A 19610-nucleotide genomic window follows, 5' to 3' on the forward strand; every position below is an offset into this window, starting at 1 on the left:
CCCAAAAAGATGAAAACTCTAATTCAAAAAGATACATGCACCCCAATGTTCACAGCAGCACTATTTACAAGAGCCAAGACATCAAAGCAGCCCAAGGGCCCATCAATGGATGATTGGCTTAGGAAGATGTGGTATATTTATATACAGTGGAATATGTATTACTCAGTTATAAAAAAGAATGAAATATTACCATTTGCAGCAACATGGATGGACCTAGAGAATATCATACTAAGTGAAGTAAGTCAAACAGAGAAAGACAATTGTAAGATATCACTTATATGTGGAATCTAAAAAAAAGAATACAAATGAATCTATATAAAAAACAGAAGAACTCACAGACAAACAAACTTACAGTTACCAAAGGGGAAAGGGAGGGGTGGCGGGATAAATTAGGAGTATGAGATTAACAGATACAAACTACTATACACAAAACAGATAAGCAACAAGGATTTACTGTATAGCAAAGGGAACTATATTCAGTATCTTATAGTAACCTATAATTGAAAATAATCGGAAAAAAATATATATATATACAACTGAATCTCTTAGCTGTACACCTGAAACTAACACAATATTGTAAATTAACTATATTTCAGTAAAAAAAAAAATTTTTTTTTTTTTTAATGAACAATGTTATGATGTACCATACTTACCCCACCTCACTGTCTTGTTCTGCCCGGAGCATAGCAAACCACTGCTGTTTATACACAGAACATAGCCATTCTGAAGTGTAAAAATACATATAAGAATAATAAGAAATATGGAAAAACATAAAGGATTTAAAAATTTTAAGAAGTTGATAAAATTTTTACCATTTTAAAATTCAAGTTTAAAACAGCAATAAGTAAAGCTGGTAATTTTATTTTATAAATATGCTATAACGATACAGCTTAATGATTTTTAAAGTGGTAAATGTTATCTTCCTCTGCTTTAGGACAGATTCTACTTAGATCACATACATTTAAAACTTTAGTTAAAAGTATGTTCTAGTATTTAATAATTTCCTTTTCATAGCTCATACTATTTTTCATTTGTGAGAAACATACTAAAAGTAATATTTTCAGTTTTAACAAAAGCTTTAATAGAAAACTGAATGGATTGTTCCTATATTAAATTATCTGAAAACAATTAATGAGAAATATACCATCTCTAAATTATTAGATGAATTATGCAACTCAAGAAATAATTTTGACACGATTTAGATAACTATTATAATTTAAATTATTACAAATGGAATATAATAATTATAGATATTCTTCCCTTTAATAATAAGCATATAATTTTTCCACAAAATGAGACTGTGGAAGCTGAAATTTTAATTATTTTACATAAAAACATGGATTTATTAAAAATATAAGCAGAACTGGCTTAGCACCATATTTATTTTTTGCTCTTATTTATTCCCAACTAAAAGGGTAGTTTTTCTAATTTTTAAGTTAAATGATTTCTCTACCTCTACTGAAAGGCAGGGGAAAAACCCTAGTGCAATTAAAATCTGGGTTTTCACTTCATAATTCTCTACCTAATAAAAGGTATCCAGATGACTTGCACTGATTTATTGGTGTCCTTCCTTAAAATTCTCTATAAATATACTTATGAGTGCTTCTTTCCCTAAAATAATATTGTTGCTATTATAAGGAATAACTGCTGAATATCTAGGCCACAAACAATTCATCTTCAGTAGGTAAAGACTAACAGCAAAGTTTATGTGACTCAGTATACCTACACACATATTGTTCATCTTATTTGCAAGGTATTTGGATTTTAAAATTCTGTTTTACTGTATTTTATTAAAAAAAAAAAAGCTGATCCCTTCCCATTAAAATGATTTCTCAACTCACTACTGGTTATGCCTGTAGTCTGAAACTCGATGATCCAGAGATAGAATAGGCTTTTCATGATTCATTTATAAAAATGGAATGAAAGGGTTACACATTCATATTCTCAAATATCATGTAAGCTATATCCCATGAAAATGTTTTAAAATTTAGTTTCAACAACTTTGAATAAACTCCTTTAAAACTAAAAGCATTTTTTTTTGGCTAAGCCACCTGGCTTGCGGGATCTTAGTTTCCTGACCAGAGACTGAACCCAGGCCTCGGCAGTGAAAGCACCGAATCCTAACCATTGGACTGCCAGGGAATTCCCTGAAAGCATTTTTAAAAAGTTAAAAATGTGGGTACACATTTTTGTCCCTCCTTTCTTGCCTTAATATAAAAGAGTAAAAAGTCAAACTAGAAATCTTTTTGGTCACAGGTAGTTCATCCAGTAGCAGCAGCCCCAAAATAAGTCACTAGAACCACTAGTTCAAATGCAATGTTGACAGTTGATACACAGGGGGAAACCTCTGATAAAATGAGATTGAAAAACATGGGATAAAAATAAGTGAAACAATTTGCCTTATACAGAATTTTTAATATGATTATATGCAGACATATCTCCCAAAACGCAGATACACTAGGCAGAGTTTGCCAGAATTCTTTTTGGCAGAGTTAGTGTTCAGTGGAAAGATTCTGAAAAAGTGCCTTCAAGAAACTTCCACTCAGTGAAAACAAATTTAAGCACTTTTAAACTTTATCAGACCAAGATACAAAACAAAAACTCAAAACGGGCACATCAAAGTGGCATTTGACAGTGCTATAAATCAGCAGCTGCAGATCTAATCAACAGCAGTTTTTTTTATTAGTTTCTGCTTTATAACAAAGTGAATCAGTCTCAACAGCAGTTTTGAATGTAAACACAGTACTTTTCTAATAGAATAAATGAGATAAGTCAGAATGAATTTATTTAGATCATTTCTCTTGTCTTATACAAAGGATATGGGGAAGGGGGTCTCCAAAAGTATACTATTTGAAAATCTAAATGTCTTAGATTTACAGAACTTTAAAACACAAACAGAAAGATAAGATACGCCCTGAATTTGCCTAGTTTTATTGTTTAAATGAAAGAAACAGTGTATATTCAGGTATATACACATACAAAAATCTACTCACAACCAGTAAAGCATATAGCAAAAAACAGCCTACAGGTTGAATGTTATATGAAACACGTTAAGTCAGAATTAGATCATGAAGGTGAAGGACAGTCTACATAATAAAAAATTCCTATCTGGATAAAAGAATATTTTGTACAGAGCATCTAGGTATATTAGTATAAAATTATGGAGAAGTTCGTGTCAAAGATCTTCATGTATAATAACCTAAAAATCTAGTTCCAAAAGATGACAAATTTACTGAGTACAGTATTTCTCAATAAACCTAATTACATGAATGTATATACCTTTTCATTTTAAGCAACTTATTTTCATAAAATTCATACTGCTTTAACAATTATCATCTCTATTGAATTTACGAAAATATTAAGCATTAAGTTTCCCCATTATTCCCACAACAGTAATTCCTGATATAAAAAGTTACAATAATACCTATTTTCTTGCCCACAATGCAAAGTAAGGGAATAAATCTATTTCATTACTTTGTTATCAAAAGCCAAGAAATTAAACATACTCAAAAGAATGGTGATTCAAAGTTAAGTCTGAATTCAAAGTTAAGTTTGCTTAAGTTTCTGCAACTGGATATGCAAACTTAAAGAGATTAAACATAGTGGACTTCTTTTAAGTAAGATGTAGCCAAAAAAAATATGGGCTTTAGAACAGGAAAGACTTGGGGTTGCAGTTGAGCTCTGCTTCTCACTAGCTGTATGACAGGATAGTAATACTTCACTTCAACTATAAAATGGGAACAACTACCTTGATAATTTCAAAGATTATGTTACATGATAGGTGTTAAATGTATAATCTGGCATATTACCTGGGACACTGTGAAGAATCTACATGTATTTGTTTACTTTTCCAAATCTATAATCTGGCATATAACCTGGGACACTGAAGAATCTACACATATTTGTTTACTTTTCCTCCTCCCCTTTAAGGTTCTTAGGTTAGGAGCTAGAACCTAAACTCATCTGATAGAGTAAATACAGTATTAGGCCATATGTAAGTTAGTATGTTTCAGAAAATGATTTTAGTTCACACAAACTGAGTGCCTACTACCTGTCAAGCACTGTATTATGTACCTGAGAGAAACAGATGAAAAACATACAGTCCAAACAGAACACAGGTATATTCTGTACTACAGTCATCTAGCAAGAGATGACGATGTCTTAACAACGAAGTGGTAGCAGGCAAAAAAAGGAGGTGAGTTTGAGGATTATCTAGGGGAAAATCTATAGGACATGTCGAACGGATGTGGAGGAAGAGAGTTTGAGGAGGACAGGATAACCTGCAGGATTCTGCCATTTTTTGTGAGGCTGGGTGGGTTCTTAACGTTGATGACTGATAAGCGAACATGGGAAGAAAATACCAGGGACTAGAGCTGGAGAGGAAAGATATAAGTACTGTTTTGTTCTGTTTTGCTTTTAAAGAATTTATTTATTTATTTATTTTTGGCTGTGTTGGGTCTTTGTTGCTGTGTGCGGGCTTTCTCTAGTTGCAGTGAGCGGGGGCTACTCTTCGTTGCGGAGCGCAGGCTCTAGGCACGCAGGCTTCAGTAGTTGTGGCACATGGGCTCTAGAGCTCAGGCTCAGTAGTTGTGGTGCACATGGGCTTAGTTGCTCCGCGGCATGCAGGGTTTTCCCGGACCAGGGTTCAATCCCGTGTCCCCTGCATTGGCAGGCGGCTTCTTAACCACTACGTCACCAGGGAGGCCCATAAGTACTGTTTTGAATAGATGAACTGAAGCAATTTACACATGGCTAGTAACAGTTGGATATTCAAGTATGAAACTCAGGGGAGAGGTCAGAACTAGAATCTTTCAGTAAGTCATATGAATGAAGGGAATCACTCTGGGACACGACACAGAATGAAAAGATCAATGATGCGCTAAGGGCAACCTCAGGAAGTTAAGAGGTGGGCAGAGTAAGAGAAGCTTACAAAAGAAAAAGAGAAGGAATGGTCAGAGAGACAGGAAAAGAATCAGGAGAGTACAGCATTTCTAAACTAAGGTAGTACTGTAAGAATTTCAAGAAAAAAACTAACAAACCATGATATAAAATGCTAGAGAAGTTAAAGTAAGACTAACATGAGGCCACTAGATTTTACAAACAGGACAAACCTAACTTTCGCTAGAAAGTTTCAGTGAAATAGTGGGGCCAAAGACAGGCTGAAGTGGGCTGAGGAGTGACTGAAAGGTAAGGAGATGGAGCAGCAACTCTGAAGAAGGTGATTATAAGGACAGGAGCAGTTACCATGAAGGGGACTCAGGGTCAACATGGGGGGCGGGAGCGGGAGGGAGGGATTTGTTGTTTTTTTTTTTGCGGTATGCGGGCCTCTCACTGTTGTGGCTTATCCCGTTGCGGAGCACAGGCTCTGGACGCGTAGGCTCAGCAGCCGTGGCTCACGGGCCCAGCTGCTCCAGGGCATGTGGGATCTTCCCGGACCGGGGCACGAACCTGTATCCCCTGCATCGGCAGGCGGACTCTCAACCACTGCGCCACCAGGGAAGCCCTGTTTTGTTTTTTAATAAGAGATTTGACCACACTTATAAGCTGAGGGAGAACAGGAGGGGGCTGAAGACACAGATTATTAAATGACAGTGCAAAATTCCATAATAAACAGGAAGTGATAGGATTATGAACACAGTAGAAGGTTGGCTTGCACAGGGAGGGAGCACCTCAAAACCTCTGGGACAGGACAGGAAGGACAGGTGAAGAAGCCCAGGAATCTAAACAAATTTCTGCCTGATTACCTTGCAAAAATTTATAAATTTATATAAAATTTATATAAAAATTTGAAGGAGAATTTATATTAAAAAATAGGAGAGTCCCCATACTGACAGCGAGGTTATTGGAGAGGAAGCTTGAACAGAGTGGCAGAGGTTTGATATATAATTGCTGAAGCAAATGAAAAAGAGGAATGACCAAGTAAAAGTAGTATATAAGGAGTCCCAAGGTCCAGGCTTAGCACTGAAATATGAGTTTGCAGTGGCACCAATACAAAAGTTATAGAATGCTCTGGAGCAGTACTCAGCACAGAGTAGAAGGTATAGAAACAAAGAAGGTTTAATTTAGTTTTCGAATTTTGTAAAGTAGAAGGACAAAGAGTTGAAAGCAACTGTGAAAGAGAGTGGTCCAGATGATCTAACATGAAATCCAGGCCTGAAAGGAAGAAAAGGCAGGAGGTTTGAAAGACTGGCAGAAAATGGAAGGCTTAAGACGGATTGGAGGGCTTCCCTGGTAGCGTAGTGGTTAAGAATCCGCCTGCCAACGCAGGGGACACAGCTTCGAGCCCTGGTCTGGGAAGATCCCACATGCCGCAGAGCAACTAAGCCTGTGCGCCACAGCTACTGAGCCTGCACTCTAGAGCTCACGTGACACAACTACTGAGGACCACGTGCCTAGAGCCTGCGCTCTACAAGAGAAGCCACGGCAATGAGAAGCCCACCCACCGCAACAAAGAGTAGCCCCCGCTTACCGCAACTAGAGAAAGCCCACGCGCAGCAACAAAGACCCAACTCAGCCAAAAATAAATAAATAAATAAATAAACAAATAAATTTATCTATTTAGAAAAGACGGATTGGAAAGCAAACAGCAGTGTAAAAGGAATGAGGCTATGAACATGCTAGAAGGTTACAGCTTGCAAACTACTGGATTTCTCATGGTGAGAAATTCTGGGTTACAAGGTTCATAAGTGGCAAGTGCTTAATGATCAGCAAAGATAAATGTTACAGGAGTTGAGGTCAAATTACTAGGAGGCTAGGGTACTAAATGGAATGATAACATGGACACATTATGTTACTGAACAGGTGTAGAGAGGCAGACAGAAATTAAGTGCCCAAGTCTTCAATGAATGTGGAAGAATGACTAGGGATCAGAAGAGAAAGAATAGAGGGTGAGCTGGATCATATGCAACAGAGGGGGCTGGCCCATGACTATCTGGCCTCCTAACCCTTTATTAGCAGGGTGTCTTAAGAGACAGAATGTCCTCTACAGAGGGGAAATAGTCTCTTCTGGGAGAGAAGAGATGGAAGACATGAGAGGACATAAGAGAAAGGTCAGGGAGGAATGGCAACAAGAGAGGTCAGAGGTATCAAAGGGAAGGGAAGTATGACAACGAAATCATGGAATGAAACACACATAATGATCTGACCTAAGGTAAATCTAATTCCATGATATAATGGAATTCAACTGTGCTTGACACAGTTAAATCCTAAAATACAATGCGTCTATACAAAATCCTGATTTAATTTGGAATTAAACATATTTCTATTAAAATTTTAATTTAATTTTTTCTATTTTAATTTCTATTTGAATTTAATTCTGACCTAAAGATGATCAAAATGTATGCATTAAAATTCCCCAGATTACTGAATGCATAACTTTGAATAATGTTAACACGTGTTTGGCACTATTTCTGAAAAATGAGCAGTCAATTTTAGCTAAGTAATTGAAATTATTTTCATTTATTTCAAATCTAGGATACATTCCTATTGAGAGCATTTACCAATGTACCTTAAAAATGTGAGCTATGTGGCCACTTTCTGCCCTCTCACAAAGAGCATGGGATATAATTTTAACTTATACCCTGCTTTTGAAATGATAACTTTTATTTGGATATACAGGAAAAACTATTTGTCCATTTATATTCTAAAAGGAAAAAAAATGCCCTTTACTGTAGTTTTAGGTCAGGAAAAAAATGGCTGAAATCTGGTCAGAAATTTAGGATATAAATTCTTTTTAATTTTATACTAAATAAAATATTTCAGACTAGAAATACTTGTACCCATTTGCATTCCAAAAATATAAAGCTTATCCACTTGCGTCACAGAAACACCTGAATTAAACTACTTTACAAAAGACTTTATTTTTTAACCTCCTTCAAAATTCATTTCTAGAGAGCCTTAAAAGCAAGTATGATTAGAGTGGGAGTATGTAATAGGCCTTGGCATCTAATATTACACCATTGCTAGGGTCTGGTGTATAACACATACTAAAACTATTATAGAACTGCTATACTATAAGGGAACATAACCTTCAAGAGAAACTGTGACTTAAAAAACAAACAAACAAACAAACAACAAAAAAACCCCAGACCCACGACCCACACAAACGTAATACAAATGATTTATACAAAATTAACCAAAAAAACCACTGTCTATAAACCTGCCTAGAGTGATTTTATAAAAAATGCATTATTCTTTTTTTTTTCTTTTTTGCGGTACACGGGCCTCTCACTGTTGTGGCCTCTCCCGTTGCGGAGCACAGGCTCCGGACGCGCAGGCTCAGCGGCCATGGCTCACAGGCCCACCCGCTCCGCGGCATGTGGGATCTTCCCAGACTGGGGCACGAACCCACGTCCCCGGCATCGGCAGGCGGACTCTCAACCACTGCGCCACCAGGGTAGCCCAAAAATGCATTATTTTAAAACTACCAGAAATGTTAACTCTGGGTTTGTTTTCCATTCAATACTTTTGTAAATAAATTACAGATTTCAGTTAACAATTTAAATCTATAAACACACAGCTATATTAAAAACCGAGGTGTCAAAAAATTATAACTTTCAGATAAATCTATACATATTTACAAGTCAATCTTCAAACAAATTCTATTTTCTGTTTCTTAAATGCAAATATAGTACTAAACTTAATCCTACACAAGCACTAGATACTTAACTTAAAAAACTAAATCAGTAATTGTTTCAAAATTTTAAAATTTTAATTGGCAAAGGTATTACATTTGCTTTGACAAAAAGTCTTAACTAGGATAAGAAAAAAACCAGAAAATAGCAAATTTAAGGAGTATTAATAGAAAAAGCAGTTGACCTCTAAATAGTACTTCAAAAGTCTTTTTTATTTTATTAATTTATTTTTTTTTTCAAAAGTCTTTTGAAAGTCTAGTCCAAAATAGCGTATTGGTTAAGCAAATTAAAGGACACACACATTATAGAATACTATATAGCCATTTAAATGTTCTGAAGAGTATTTAATGATATGGGAAAATACTCACAATATATAATGTGAACAAAGAAAATTATCTATATGGTATGATTCTGCTTTGGTATAAAAATGTATACCTTATTGGAATTAAGGATAATTTCTATTTTCCTCATTATTTTTTTCTATGATATTACTATTATAATCAGAAAGATATTACTTAAAATCATAATTTCTTCATGTTCTTACCTGAAGGTACTAGAGAATCTTGTTCGATAATTCTCGCGGAGGCCAAATCACTGATAATATACTGTAATCTTAAATGTCTGAATACTGACACAAATGGTTTTCCTTGCTCAGTTTCAAGGAAGGTCATACCTTCAAAATCTGTAAAAGAAAACAAAAAAACAGCTTAAATTAAATAGCCATTTTTTTCAAATCAATTTATTTATTCCTACATGTTTTTATGGGCAGGGGGACACACACACACACACACACGTCTATTAGAATACAAATAAGCTAGTTTCAAAGTTTTCAAGGATTTTATAAACTTTGGGTGTGTGGATAAAAAACTTGGGGAGATTTAGAAAAAAGCCCCAGGAAATTAACTTTGGTCCTAATTAGACCCTTGGGCTGGGAATTCAATTGACACCTTTCTGGAGTTTGCAGCTTACAGTGAGTGCAGCAAGGTGGGAAAAGAAGGCTTGAGAATGGTGGTTAGGATTCAGGTATCTTTCCAGAATCCCACCACTTCAGTGGAACTCTAGAGCCCAGATGCCTCTCTCAAGGATCTTTACAAGATACACAGGACATGGAACATTTCTTGGGATCTTTCTAATTTATGCTTTAGTTTCATGTGATGAACACTAGCTAATACATTAATTCTCTATTAAAATACAAAATAAGATACAAAGACATTGTAGCCATGGATTTGCAACACAAGGGTAGTATTTATTGTTAAAATAATTCAAGTTTATCAATTTTTTCTTTTAGGGAGAATTTAAGGTTATTTCTAAAAATACTCTCAGTTGCATTCTAATATGCTTTCATGAGTGGGAAGGAAAGATCTGGAGTTACTGCTATCAAGCAGAGACTTGTACATAATCCCTAGCCTGTTCTCTATTACAAGGTATACCCATGGCAGTGGACTCAGCCTTGTTGCTATTAAGGATAGTAAATAAAAGAAGAAATCCCTACATATAATTGTGCAGAAAAATTTCTAAATTTCTATTGTTCTGATGGTCCTGACCCATATATATCTGCAAAGTCAAATAATTAAGAAAACTTAAGAGAAATATACTAAAATATAGTGGGTGAGGGGACCACGAGTGATTTTTTTGGTCTTATTTCCTGAGTATTCATCACTTTTATAATTTAAAAACTGTATGAAATAAACCTATAAAGTCCTCACTGAAAAACAACTTATAAAGTTCTCACGGAAAAACAAGGACATCAGACATACATTTTGCCTTATGCAATAAATGTTTCCCTGAAAAGTTATCTTAAAATGCATACTTTTACACTACTGAGGCTGGGATGGAGAGCCTGGAGTGGGAAAACCAGAAGGGGACCACAGCTTCTTATTCTAGTTTCTGCCACTTAGGCTACAGAATAATTTCTCTCTTGATGGACTGCTGCAGTTAATCCAACTGGAGCTCAAATGAGCATAAATTTATGTCAACATTTACCTAACATCTATTGTTTCCATTGAGTCCCTTTGCCTCCCCCGCAAAATATTTATTTATTTATTTAGGCTCTGCTGGGTCTTTGTTACGGCATGTGGGATCTTCACTGTGGCATGCATGCGGGATCTAGTTCCCCGACCAGGGATCTAACCCAGGCCCCCCCTGCACTGGGAGCATGGAGTCTTACCCACTAGACCACCAGGGAAGACCCCCTTTGCCTTTTTAGCTTCTCCACCGTCCTTATCTTTTTCAGCTTTTATCTCTGTTTTTTAAGTTAAATTTTCTCCTCTACTTTTTTCCTTTATAATTTCTCAAATCCCTCTTTAAATGCCATAATGTAGCTCTAAAGTATAATTTAAGATAGAAGTTTAGCATTTTGTTCTTCAAGCAAATCAAGTTAGATTTTATTGATATGGTCATTTACACATTTTTGGTTCATGAGCTTGAAGGAAAAATAATTAGCTAGTAAATCTCACTACATAAAATAATTCTCAAAATTTATTTAAACAAGACAAAAAGAGCACTAAATTTTAATAAAGAACCTCTATTCATCAAAAGACACCTTCAGAAAAGTTAAAAAAACTACAAACTGAAAGATAAATGCAACACACACTTATGGCAAAGAATCAAGAATATATAAAGAATGCTGACAAATCAGTAAGAAAAGACAAATACAATATTAAAATAGGAAAAAAGCCTGAACAGACATTTCACAGAAGAAGAAACATATGGCTGATAAACACACAAACAGGTGTTCAATCTCCTTAGTTTCCAAGGAAATGAAAATCAATACCACAATACGAAATAGTTCAATAACAAAAAAACAGGATGATATATTGTCCAGTGGCGTGCTGGATCTGGCTTGTGCTGGCTCACAGGAGCTGATGGTATGCATTTCCTCCCAACTCCACATTCAGCGGTGTCACGTTACTAGCCTGAAATTAGCCATGCTGGGAGAATTTGTATCATGAAAATTTAAAAAAATGCTACAAATAAGTGATTATTTTTTTATAGAGGCAGCTTACCAGCACATCACTATGCCACGCATTCATGTTAAGACATGCAAAATGCCATAACATTAAACACTTAAACATTTTTTTAAAGCGAAGTCAGAGGGACACAATAGGAAAGAAGCACATGAGCAGTCTGAAGTTACTAATGTTCTAGTACTTGAAGATTAGTTCACTGAGGTTTAATACATTATTTAAAAAAATGAAAAAGGTGGCCATGCATGGACCAAAAATAACAGTGTACTACAAAAATCGTGAACTAAGGATTATGATTTTTATCCACTTCTTTGCATCTGAGGGCCATTAAAATTTTGTTTTTTCTGTATCTGTTTTATCCAGTCTCAATTTTCTCAGTGTAAATGCTGAGTTGAATTAGATCATTGCTAAGGTCCTCTCCAGCTCTAAAATCCCCTAGGTTTATCAGGGCCTGATTTTAATTAAATTTCAATTTAAAACAAAAAAGACAAGTTCTCAATAAAAATTTCAGGCATACCTTTTCTCTTCTTAGAAAACCAGACATCTGTTTCAGTCAAAAGCTGGTTTAAAGATCCATTCCAGGAAGGCACAAGTTGAAGGAACATCCACTAGGTTAAAAAAATAAATTAAAAAAATTAGAAGACTTCATTTAGCTTATGATTTTACATTTTCAAACTGCTTCCTTAAAACATGATATCTAAAAAATTTAATTTCCATTTTACAAGCAACTGAAAGAAGTAGAACTATCACATGATATGCTCAGAAGTCTTAAATTCATCATGGTGTTAATCATGGTCCAAAGATAAAAACTAGATGAGTATATGATAAGGAATAAGCTAATCCCTGAAAAGTACTTATGGTCTCAGACACACTGTAATTATAGTATTAAAAAGGTAAATGTTCTATGTGTGTGTGTGTGTGTGTGTGTGTGTATAATATACACACACACTATTATGTATATTATATATAATATACTATATATATATAAAATATACTAATTTATTCTACTCACCAGTTAATTCAGTTTCACTACACACTACGTGAGATTATAAAAGAAAAAATTAAATATGGGAAAAAGGAGTTTCTTATTGTCTTAATTGCTGTTGAGACAGTATGCAGAGTAATGAAGAGCATTACTGTTTTTTAAATCCTAGCCCTGTCATTTAATAGCTAGGGAAATTATATCACTATGTAATCTGGGCCTTAATTTCTTCATTTGTAAGATGAGCATGATAACATGTCAATGTCACAGGACATTAAAAGAATTAATATGCGTGACATACTTAGAGCAGTGCCTCGCACATAGTAAGCATTCATCGATAATTACGGGAAAGAATGAATACTACCAGTGGCTCAGAGATAGAAATGGACTGTCTACCCTCCTTTAACGACTGGTTAACACAGTTACTAAACTGTCCTGAGGAATAATAGTAATAGAGTCTCATCTCTATCATAAGACAAACAATCCCAATGATATAACCTAGAAGGTGACTATTCCCAGATTTCACGACCGCATTAGTACAGACTCAACTACACTGTGAGTGTAGACTCAACTACATTTTTGTCCCATGTTAGCTAGGGACAAAAGGCTAAAGGCAAAATTATGCAGTGGGAAAAGCAATGGACTAGAATTCACAGGCCTGGGTTCTGCCTCAAGCCTGCCACTTAATAATTGTAAGAATTCTAAGTTTTACCATCTACAGATCAAGAGTAATAGTCAATTTGTCTCTTCAGAGAGTCGTGAAAACAAAATTATATTAAAAATGTTGAAACCTTTCAAAAGGATGAAGTGAAATATATGCCTGAAGTACAAAAGACCTTTAAAAGAATTTCAACATTCTCTAGAAAAACATGTGAAAACTTCATCATAAAGTTATTAATTCAACTAAAGCTCAATTTTGCAAACATTTCTGAAAAACATATAAAACATTTAACATTTCTGACTATGTAAATAACAACATGTTAGCTGTTGAAAAAAAATCTGGGAAAAAACAGAAATGTATTCTTAGGAGAGGAAAGTATAAAGAATACCACTGAAATCAATCATGATATCAACTCCCTAAACATAAAGACTTCTTAACATCTTGGCATATTTCCTTTTACTTTTCTCACATTTATAACCATTCCCTTACCACTGGACACTAGCTGTTTCCAGCTTTTCACTATTATAAGCAATGCAGTGGGATACCTTTACACACATCGTATTATGGAAATACCTTTTTAAGGGCTGTGTATACATCCATCTCCACTTGCATCACAAATAAGTTAGATGAACCAATGAGTTGTGTCATGACATTTATACTAGAAAAGATAAAATAGAAGTAATGAGCCTCTCTTCATGCACAAGCTAAAAGACCCTGGTGGAACTGAAAACTTTAAGTCTTTTTTATCAAAAGAAACTGTGGAATTAAAAATTACATCAGTCTTTTTGCCCAAGACAAAGAACCTATCTGAACATAAGGATACTTTTAATTCAGACAGTATGCTGTGAAAGGTCTTTTCTTGTACTGACAAGGAAACAAAGAGCTTTGCTGTGTTAATTAATCAAGTTAAAGCAAGGTCCCAGTAAGATAAGTTTTAGTATGCTCTGATAAAGTGGCAGCCTTCCTCTTTTTTCTTTCCCCCTCATTCAATTAAAAAAAAAAAAAGGACACTTGTCAAAATTCACTGAAAGAGATATATCTTCGAAGTCTATCTTTCACCTCTAGGCTTAAGAGAACTGCTTAGTCATAAAACATGTTTTTATTACTGTTAAGGAGATTAAAATCAAGAAATCTGTGTTAGTTTAAATTTAGAATGGAAATATCACTAGCTGTTTTCTTTGCTTCTTTTCCTTTTTCTTTTCTTCCTTTAAGCCACAAAAAGCCAGAAGAGCATCTGGGGCTTTAAGATGACCACTATGATTTATCTTCCTTTTGAAAAAGCTCAACGAGAAATTATAAAAGAGAAAAAGTGTTTCTAATGACTTTTAAACCAAACATACTGCAGAGCTTTGTTTATGCCTTGATATCATTAGGTGATGATTTTTTGGTAGAATAATGCTTCTCAAACTTTTCTACCAAAGTACCTACCTCTTAAGAGCAGAGGAAAGGAAAGGACCCAGGAATCCAGGAGTAGGCTAGCCATAAGATTAACATTTCTATTAATTTTTGTATTTCATCTTGTAAATCCAAAGAAACAATTCTCTCTATTCCACAATGTATTTAAACATAAAAATGTTTACTTCTCTCCTACTCCTCCCCACACCTCCCCCCAAAATCATTAAAATTGACATCCCAGTAAGCTATGCAATGTTAAGGCTTTGGTTTTGCATATTTCCATCAGAATGCCACACATTCCTAGGGACATTTGTACCGTTGTCTCAGAAGCACCACTGTCAAGGAACTGCAAGCCTGAAAGTGACTGCATAGTCTACTGGCCTTTAAAAGTTCATTCCCACTCTGAATTTCTCTGACCCAGGGCAGATAAGTTAGCTCCATTATTACAAATAAGCTCCTAGAGGGCAGAGATCATGACATAACCACCTTTGCCTCCTTCACAGCCCTTAACATAGTACCTTTACACACAGTAGACATTCAGAAATTATTTGTTGAAAGGAAGGAAGGAATAATAAGCAAACTTAATTCAAAAGACCAACTTAATTGTGAATTTAATTTCACTAAGCTTAGCAAAAAGTTTAAAGCAATTTCCTCAAATGTAATTTCTCAATGGGAAAAGATGGTTTTTAAAATAAACTTTTAGATTCTCTAAGAGCCCAGCAAAAGTGAGGTAACCCTTTTTCTATAGTTTTATAGCAGCAACGAATTTTTCCATTAAAATTGGTTAAAGGAGTAGTCATAATATACATTGTATCATTTACAACAAAGAAAAGAAATTTGTGTAGCATTTTTTCAATTCATGATGTAGTCAAGACACCTTTCATTAAATTGTTCACTTTTTCATCAGCAATATATTTTTACTTTATACAAAAATGTCTTGCTTACTTTAACAAATGATAATAAAGTTATTTAAAATTCAAGTACCTGAGTTCTTTAAGAAGTTCAACATTCTGGTGAGTCATTAGATTGTTTAGAAGCCATTCAAGGCACCTGAAATTAAACATGGAATTATTACATTATATATCGTGTATCTATGGTTTATTAAGTAGTACTTACAGTTAAAATAAAAAAAGAATATTAATCTTGCTAGGACATGCGCAAATTTTTAAATTTAACAATTGGAAAGTTAGTATTGTTTTTGTCAGCAGTTAGTAAGGGAATATTCCCTTTATATTAAAAAGAGCATTTCTCATTAAGAAAACCTCATTTTCAAGTTTGTGTTAAATGGTTTATGAAGGGGTTTACATACTTCTATTACCTTCTTTATAATTTGAAAATGGGTACTGCAATTCTCAAGAATTAAAAACATTGCCAGTAGTTGCACTGATATACAGTCAGCCCTCGGTATCCGCGGGTTCTGTATCCATGGATTCAACCAACCAAGAATTGGAAATATTGGAGAAAAAAAAAAAAATTCCAGAACGTTCCAAAAAGCAAAACTTAAATTTGCCACAAGCCAGCAACTATCTACATAGCATTTACATTGTATTTGTAACTATTTACATAGCATTCACATTGTATTAGGTATTTATAAGTAATCCAGAGATAATTTAAAGTATACAGGAGGATGGCTATTTGCAAATACTACACCATTAAATAAGTGTCTTGAGCATCCGCAGATTTTGTATCCACCCAGGACCTGGAACCAATCCCCTGCGGATAGTGAGGGACGACTGTAATGACTATTATGCCTACTGCTTAAAAAAATTTAATAGAGATGTGCTGTAAAGAGTGGCCATAGTTTTTATAAGCATGTATAACCCACCCACAATCACAAAGACCACACTTTTGAGGAATTTACTAAATAGTCCAAATGTAAAAACAGACCTTTTGTAACAAATTCTATCCTCCCTTTTCTTTCTTTCTTTTTTATAGCTATACCTTCTCTTAAGAAACCAAAGCAGCCAAATTCCCTAAAGCAGGATAAAAGGAAAAACAAGAAAGGTAACTCACTTTTTCTTTACAGAATCCAGTCCATAGGTCCCTGCTGATGTGTAATAGCCACATACGGTTTTCACATTAACTGTTTCCTTCATTGTCTCACCACACTGCTGCATTAAACCATCCTGTAAATACAAATAAGCACTGGAAAGGCCCATTTCACATGGGAAAAATAAGCTCTGAATATGTGCTTCTACATATTAAAAAGTAAATTTAAAAAAAAAGGAAGAAAGAAAGAAAACTCATTAAGTGCAGCAAACCTAAGTCTTTTTGTAAGTCCAGTAAAAATACCTAAAAAAATCCAGCAAGTATTAAACTAAATACTTGGAAGTGAAAATGGAAGGGAGGAAGTAAAAGCAGTAAGACAGAGGTGAATATTGCTATTCTCTTTCTTTTCTGTCCTTCCCCGCTCTGGGACCTTGGCAAATTTAAGCAGCATTCTGTCTGTTTTGCCTGTTCTTTTAAAACTAAGACCTCTTTATATAGTCAGATAACCAGGTGATGGGCTAGGTAAGTAAACAATATGAATCATCAAAGTTTTTATTAAAGTTTAAAACACCTATCAATACCTAAGAAATACACCTAAAACAAATATATTATTGTTTAAAACTTACATTGAATTTTTAATCTAAAATGCTTATATGGAAGATTTCAAATAGCTAACTTTATTTAATATGTGGAAAGGATCCGGTCATTTTTTACTCAAATTTCTGAGATATATTCGTCATGCAAGTGTATTATTGTTAAATAGTTAAATCATAAAGATAATGCAGAAAGTGAATTAAGAACGAAAACAAAAAAGGATTAAAAGTTAAAAAATAAAGTATAATTATTGGAAATAAGTATTGAAAGGATCAAAACATTTATAAAAATCAAATTACCTCAGCCAAGGATATTTAGCAAGCTATTAACTAATACTTAAAATAAATCAGTATACAAAAGTCACATAAAAAGAAACAACTTTTTAAAATGATCAAAATAAAATGTTGACTCCACTGGGCTTTTACACTTACCTGGAAGCCATTCTAGACTCATTCCCTTTCCTTTTAATATCTCATCTGTCACCAAGTCCAGTGGATTATCCCTGCTTAACCTCCCCAGTAACCAGTTTTCCTCTCCATGCTTTTTGCTACTACTCTCATTTAGACCCTCCCGTGGATTACTGCAGTAGGGTTTTTTTCATTTTCTTCATATTTAATGGAATGTACACTAATTTTAATATATCTAGTATAATTCTCCTAGATGTGGCAACAAATTTTTAATGTTAATATACCTTGAGTTTTTTTCTCATCGTTATTTCTCTAATTTATTTATTTATTTTATAATTTTTATTGGAGTATAGTTGATTTACAATGTTGTGTTAGTTTCAAGTGTACAGCAAAGTGAATCAGCTGTTGGTGGGAATGTAATAGGTTTTATACTCATCTTTCCTTCAGTTCATCCTTCACACTGTTCCCAAAGCATTCTGAAATATAACTTTGTCTTTCCCCTGATTAAAACTTTCCAAAAGTACTTATATGTAAAGTCTCAACTTCTTAAAATGTATTGATTGAGGGGCTTTCGTGATCTGGTCTCTGCCTCCCTCTCTCCAACCCTTCTTATATTCTGTGCTAGATCTATGTTCCACTCAGATTCTCTAATCCTTCATTGTTTCATATTTCTAGGTCTTAGTTTTGTCTGAAATGTTCTTCCTTCCCCTCTCTTCTTACTTCACAAGATAAATACATTTTCAGTTTTTAAGGCTCAACCTCAAACACAACTTCTTTCTTTGACACCAACAGGTTAAACCAACCACTTTGTGCATCCACTAAATCCTACAGAAAGTTTATCATCACATCTATAATATTGGACAGCTCCTACTTTACCTTTGAGGCTGTATATCAACCATCCCTCCCCCACTCTACACGCTCATTATATTGTGAGCTTCTTAAAGGTGTGGATTATATCTTTATTTACCTTTGTATCTCTACGCCTAGCTTGACACACTGTTCAATACACTTCCGATGAATGAACAAATCTGTCATTCTACCAATAGATTATATACATTTAGGTGGTTTACACAAAATTATTTCATAATTAAGAAAACATTTACATAGTAAGCACTCAATGTTTTCCAAACCCATGAACTATATGACTTAGTAATAAGCCACCTGCTTAAAACAGTCAAGATAAGTTACTAACGAATAGAAATCTGTAAATGGATTTAAGACAAGTACCTTCCTTCCACATTATAGTCATTCTAAGATATCCACACAGAAATAGCTTGCATTCATTTTACATAGGCATCAAGACTGTCTCATTTGTAATAAACTGCTTTTCATTAAACATTTTAAAAGACTTATCATGAACGGAATATTTATACATTTCATTTAAAAGTTATAAAAAAGCTAAGTTTTATTGTTTTTGGAACAGATACCTTGAAACAAAGATACAAGTGTGATCCTTTTTTTCAGTACTATGCATACTTACCAACTGCAGCATACAAGCTGCTGCCAAAATGGCAATAACTCGACTGGGCTTTATTAAGACATCATCTCGATACAATGACCCAAATGCCACCTGCAGTGCTTAAAGCAAAAGTACACAGGTAGAATGAAATAACAATTATAGCTGTAAGAATATTACAAAAATAACAATGACAGTCTTCATACACTAAGACATATGTCTAAATCTAGTAGGTACAGAAAAGGATAAGATCAGTATCATTAATTAAACTATTAGTAATGGTTATGGATTGATGGTGCTAATTTAATAACAATGTTATACATTTCCATCTGTTCTACCAAATCATGCTGGATTCTTCTACATCTAATCTTGACATTAGTTAGTGGTCAGAATTAAGACACCCTTGGAAAAAGTTTCATAGAGATATCCCTGAGTAAACCAATCATTAAGTATAACTACACAGACCCAATGATAATCTTAACCCTGGTGCTTTCAGTGCTTTACCACTGGGGAGTGTGGAACAGCTC

The 19610-nt window shown here is 34.4% G+C and overlaps 1 protein-coding gene across 2 annotated transcripts in view; it reads right to left on the bottom strand.

Moving 5' to 3' along the window:
• GMCL1 (germ cell-less 1, spermatogenesis associated) overlaps nucleotides 1-19610 on the bottom strand; it is a 44721-nt gene that overhangs the window by 16363 nt on the left and 8748 nt on the right. For both annotated transcript variants that reach the window (XM_081254617.1, XM_081254616.1), the window contains exons 4-10: nucleotides 19108-19205; nucleotides 16651-16763; nucleotides 15622-15687; nucleotides 13816-13900; nucleotides 12117-12207; nucleotides 9178-9315; nucleotides 654-723 (exon numbers count right to left, since the gene is read on the bottom strand). In XM_081254617.1, coding sequence (XP_081110743.1) covers nucleotides 654-723; nucleotides 9178-9315; nucleotides 12117-12207; nucleotides 13816-13900; nucleotides 15622-15687; nucleotides 16651-16763; nucleotides 19108-19205 — 661 coding nt within the window. The remainder of the gene's footprint in view (nucleotides 1-653; nucleotides 724-9177; nucleotides 9316-12116; nucleotides 12208-13815; nucleotides 13901-15621; nucleotides 15688-16650; nucleotides 16764-19107; nucleotides 19206-19610) is intronic.

This window comes from Mesoplodon bidens, assembly GCF_964165515.1.
Source record: "Mesoplodon bidens genome assembly, chromosome: 14".
NCBI classification, from domain to species: Eukaryota; Metazoa; Chordata; class Mammalia; order Artiodactyla; family Ziphiidae; genus Mesoplodon; species Mesoplodon bidens.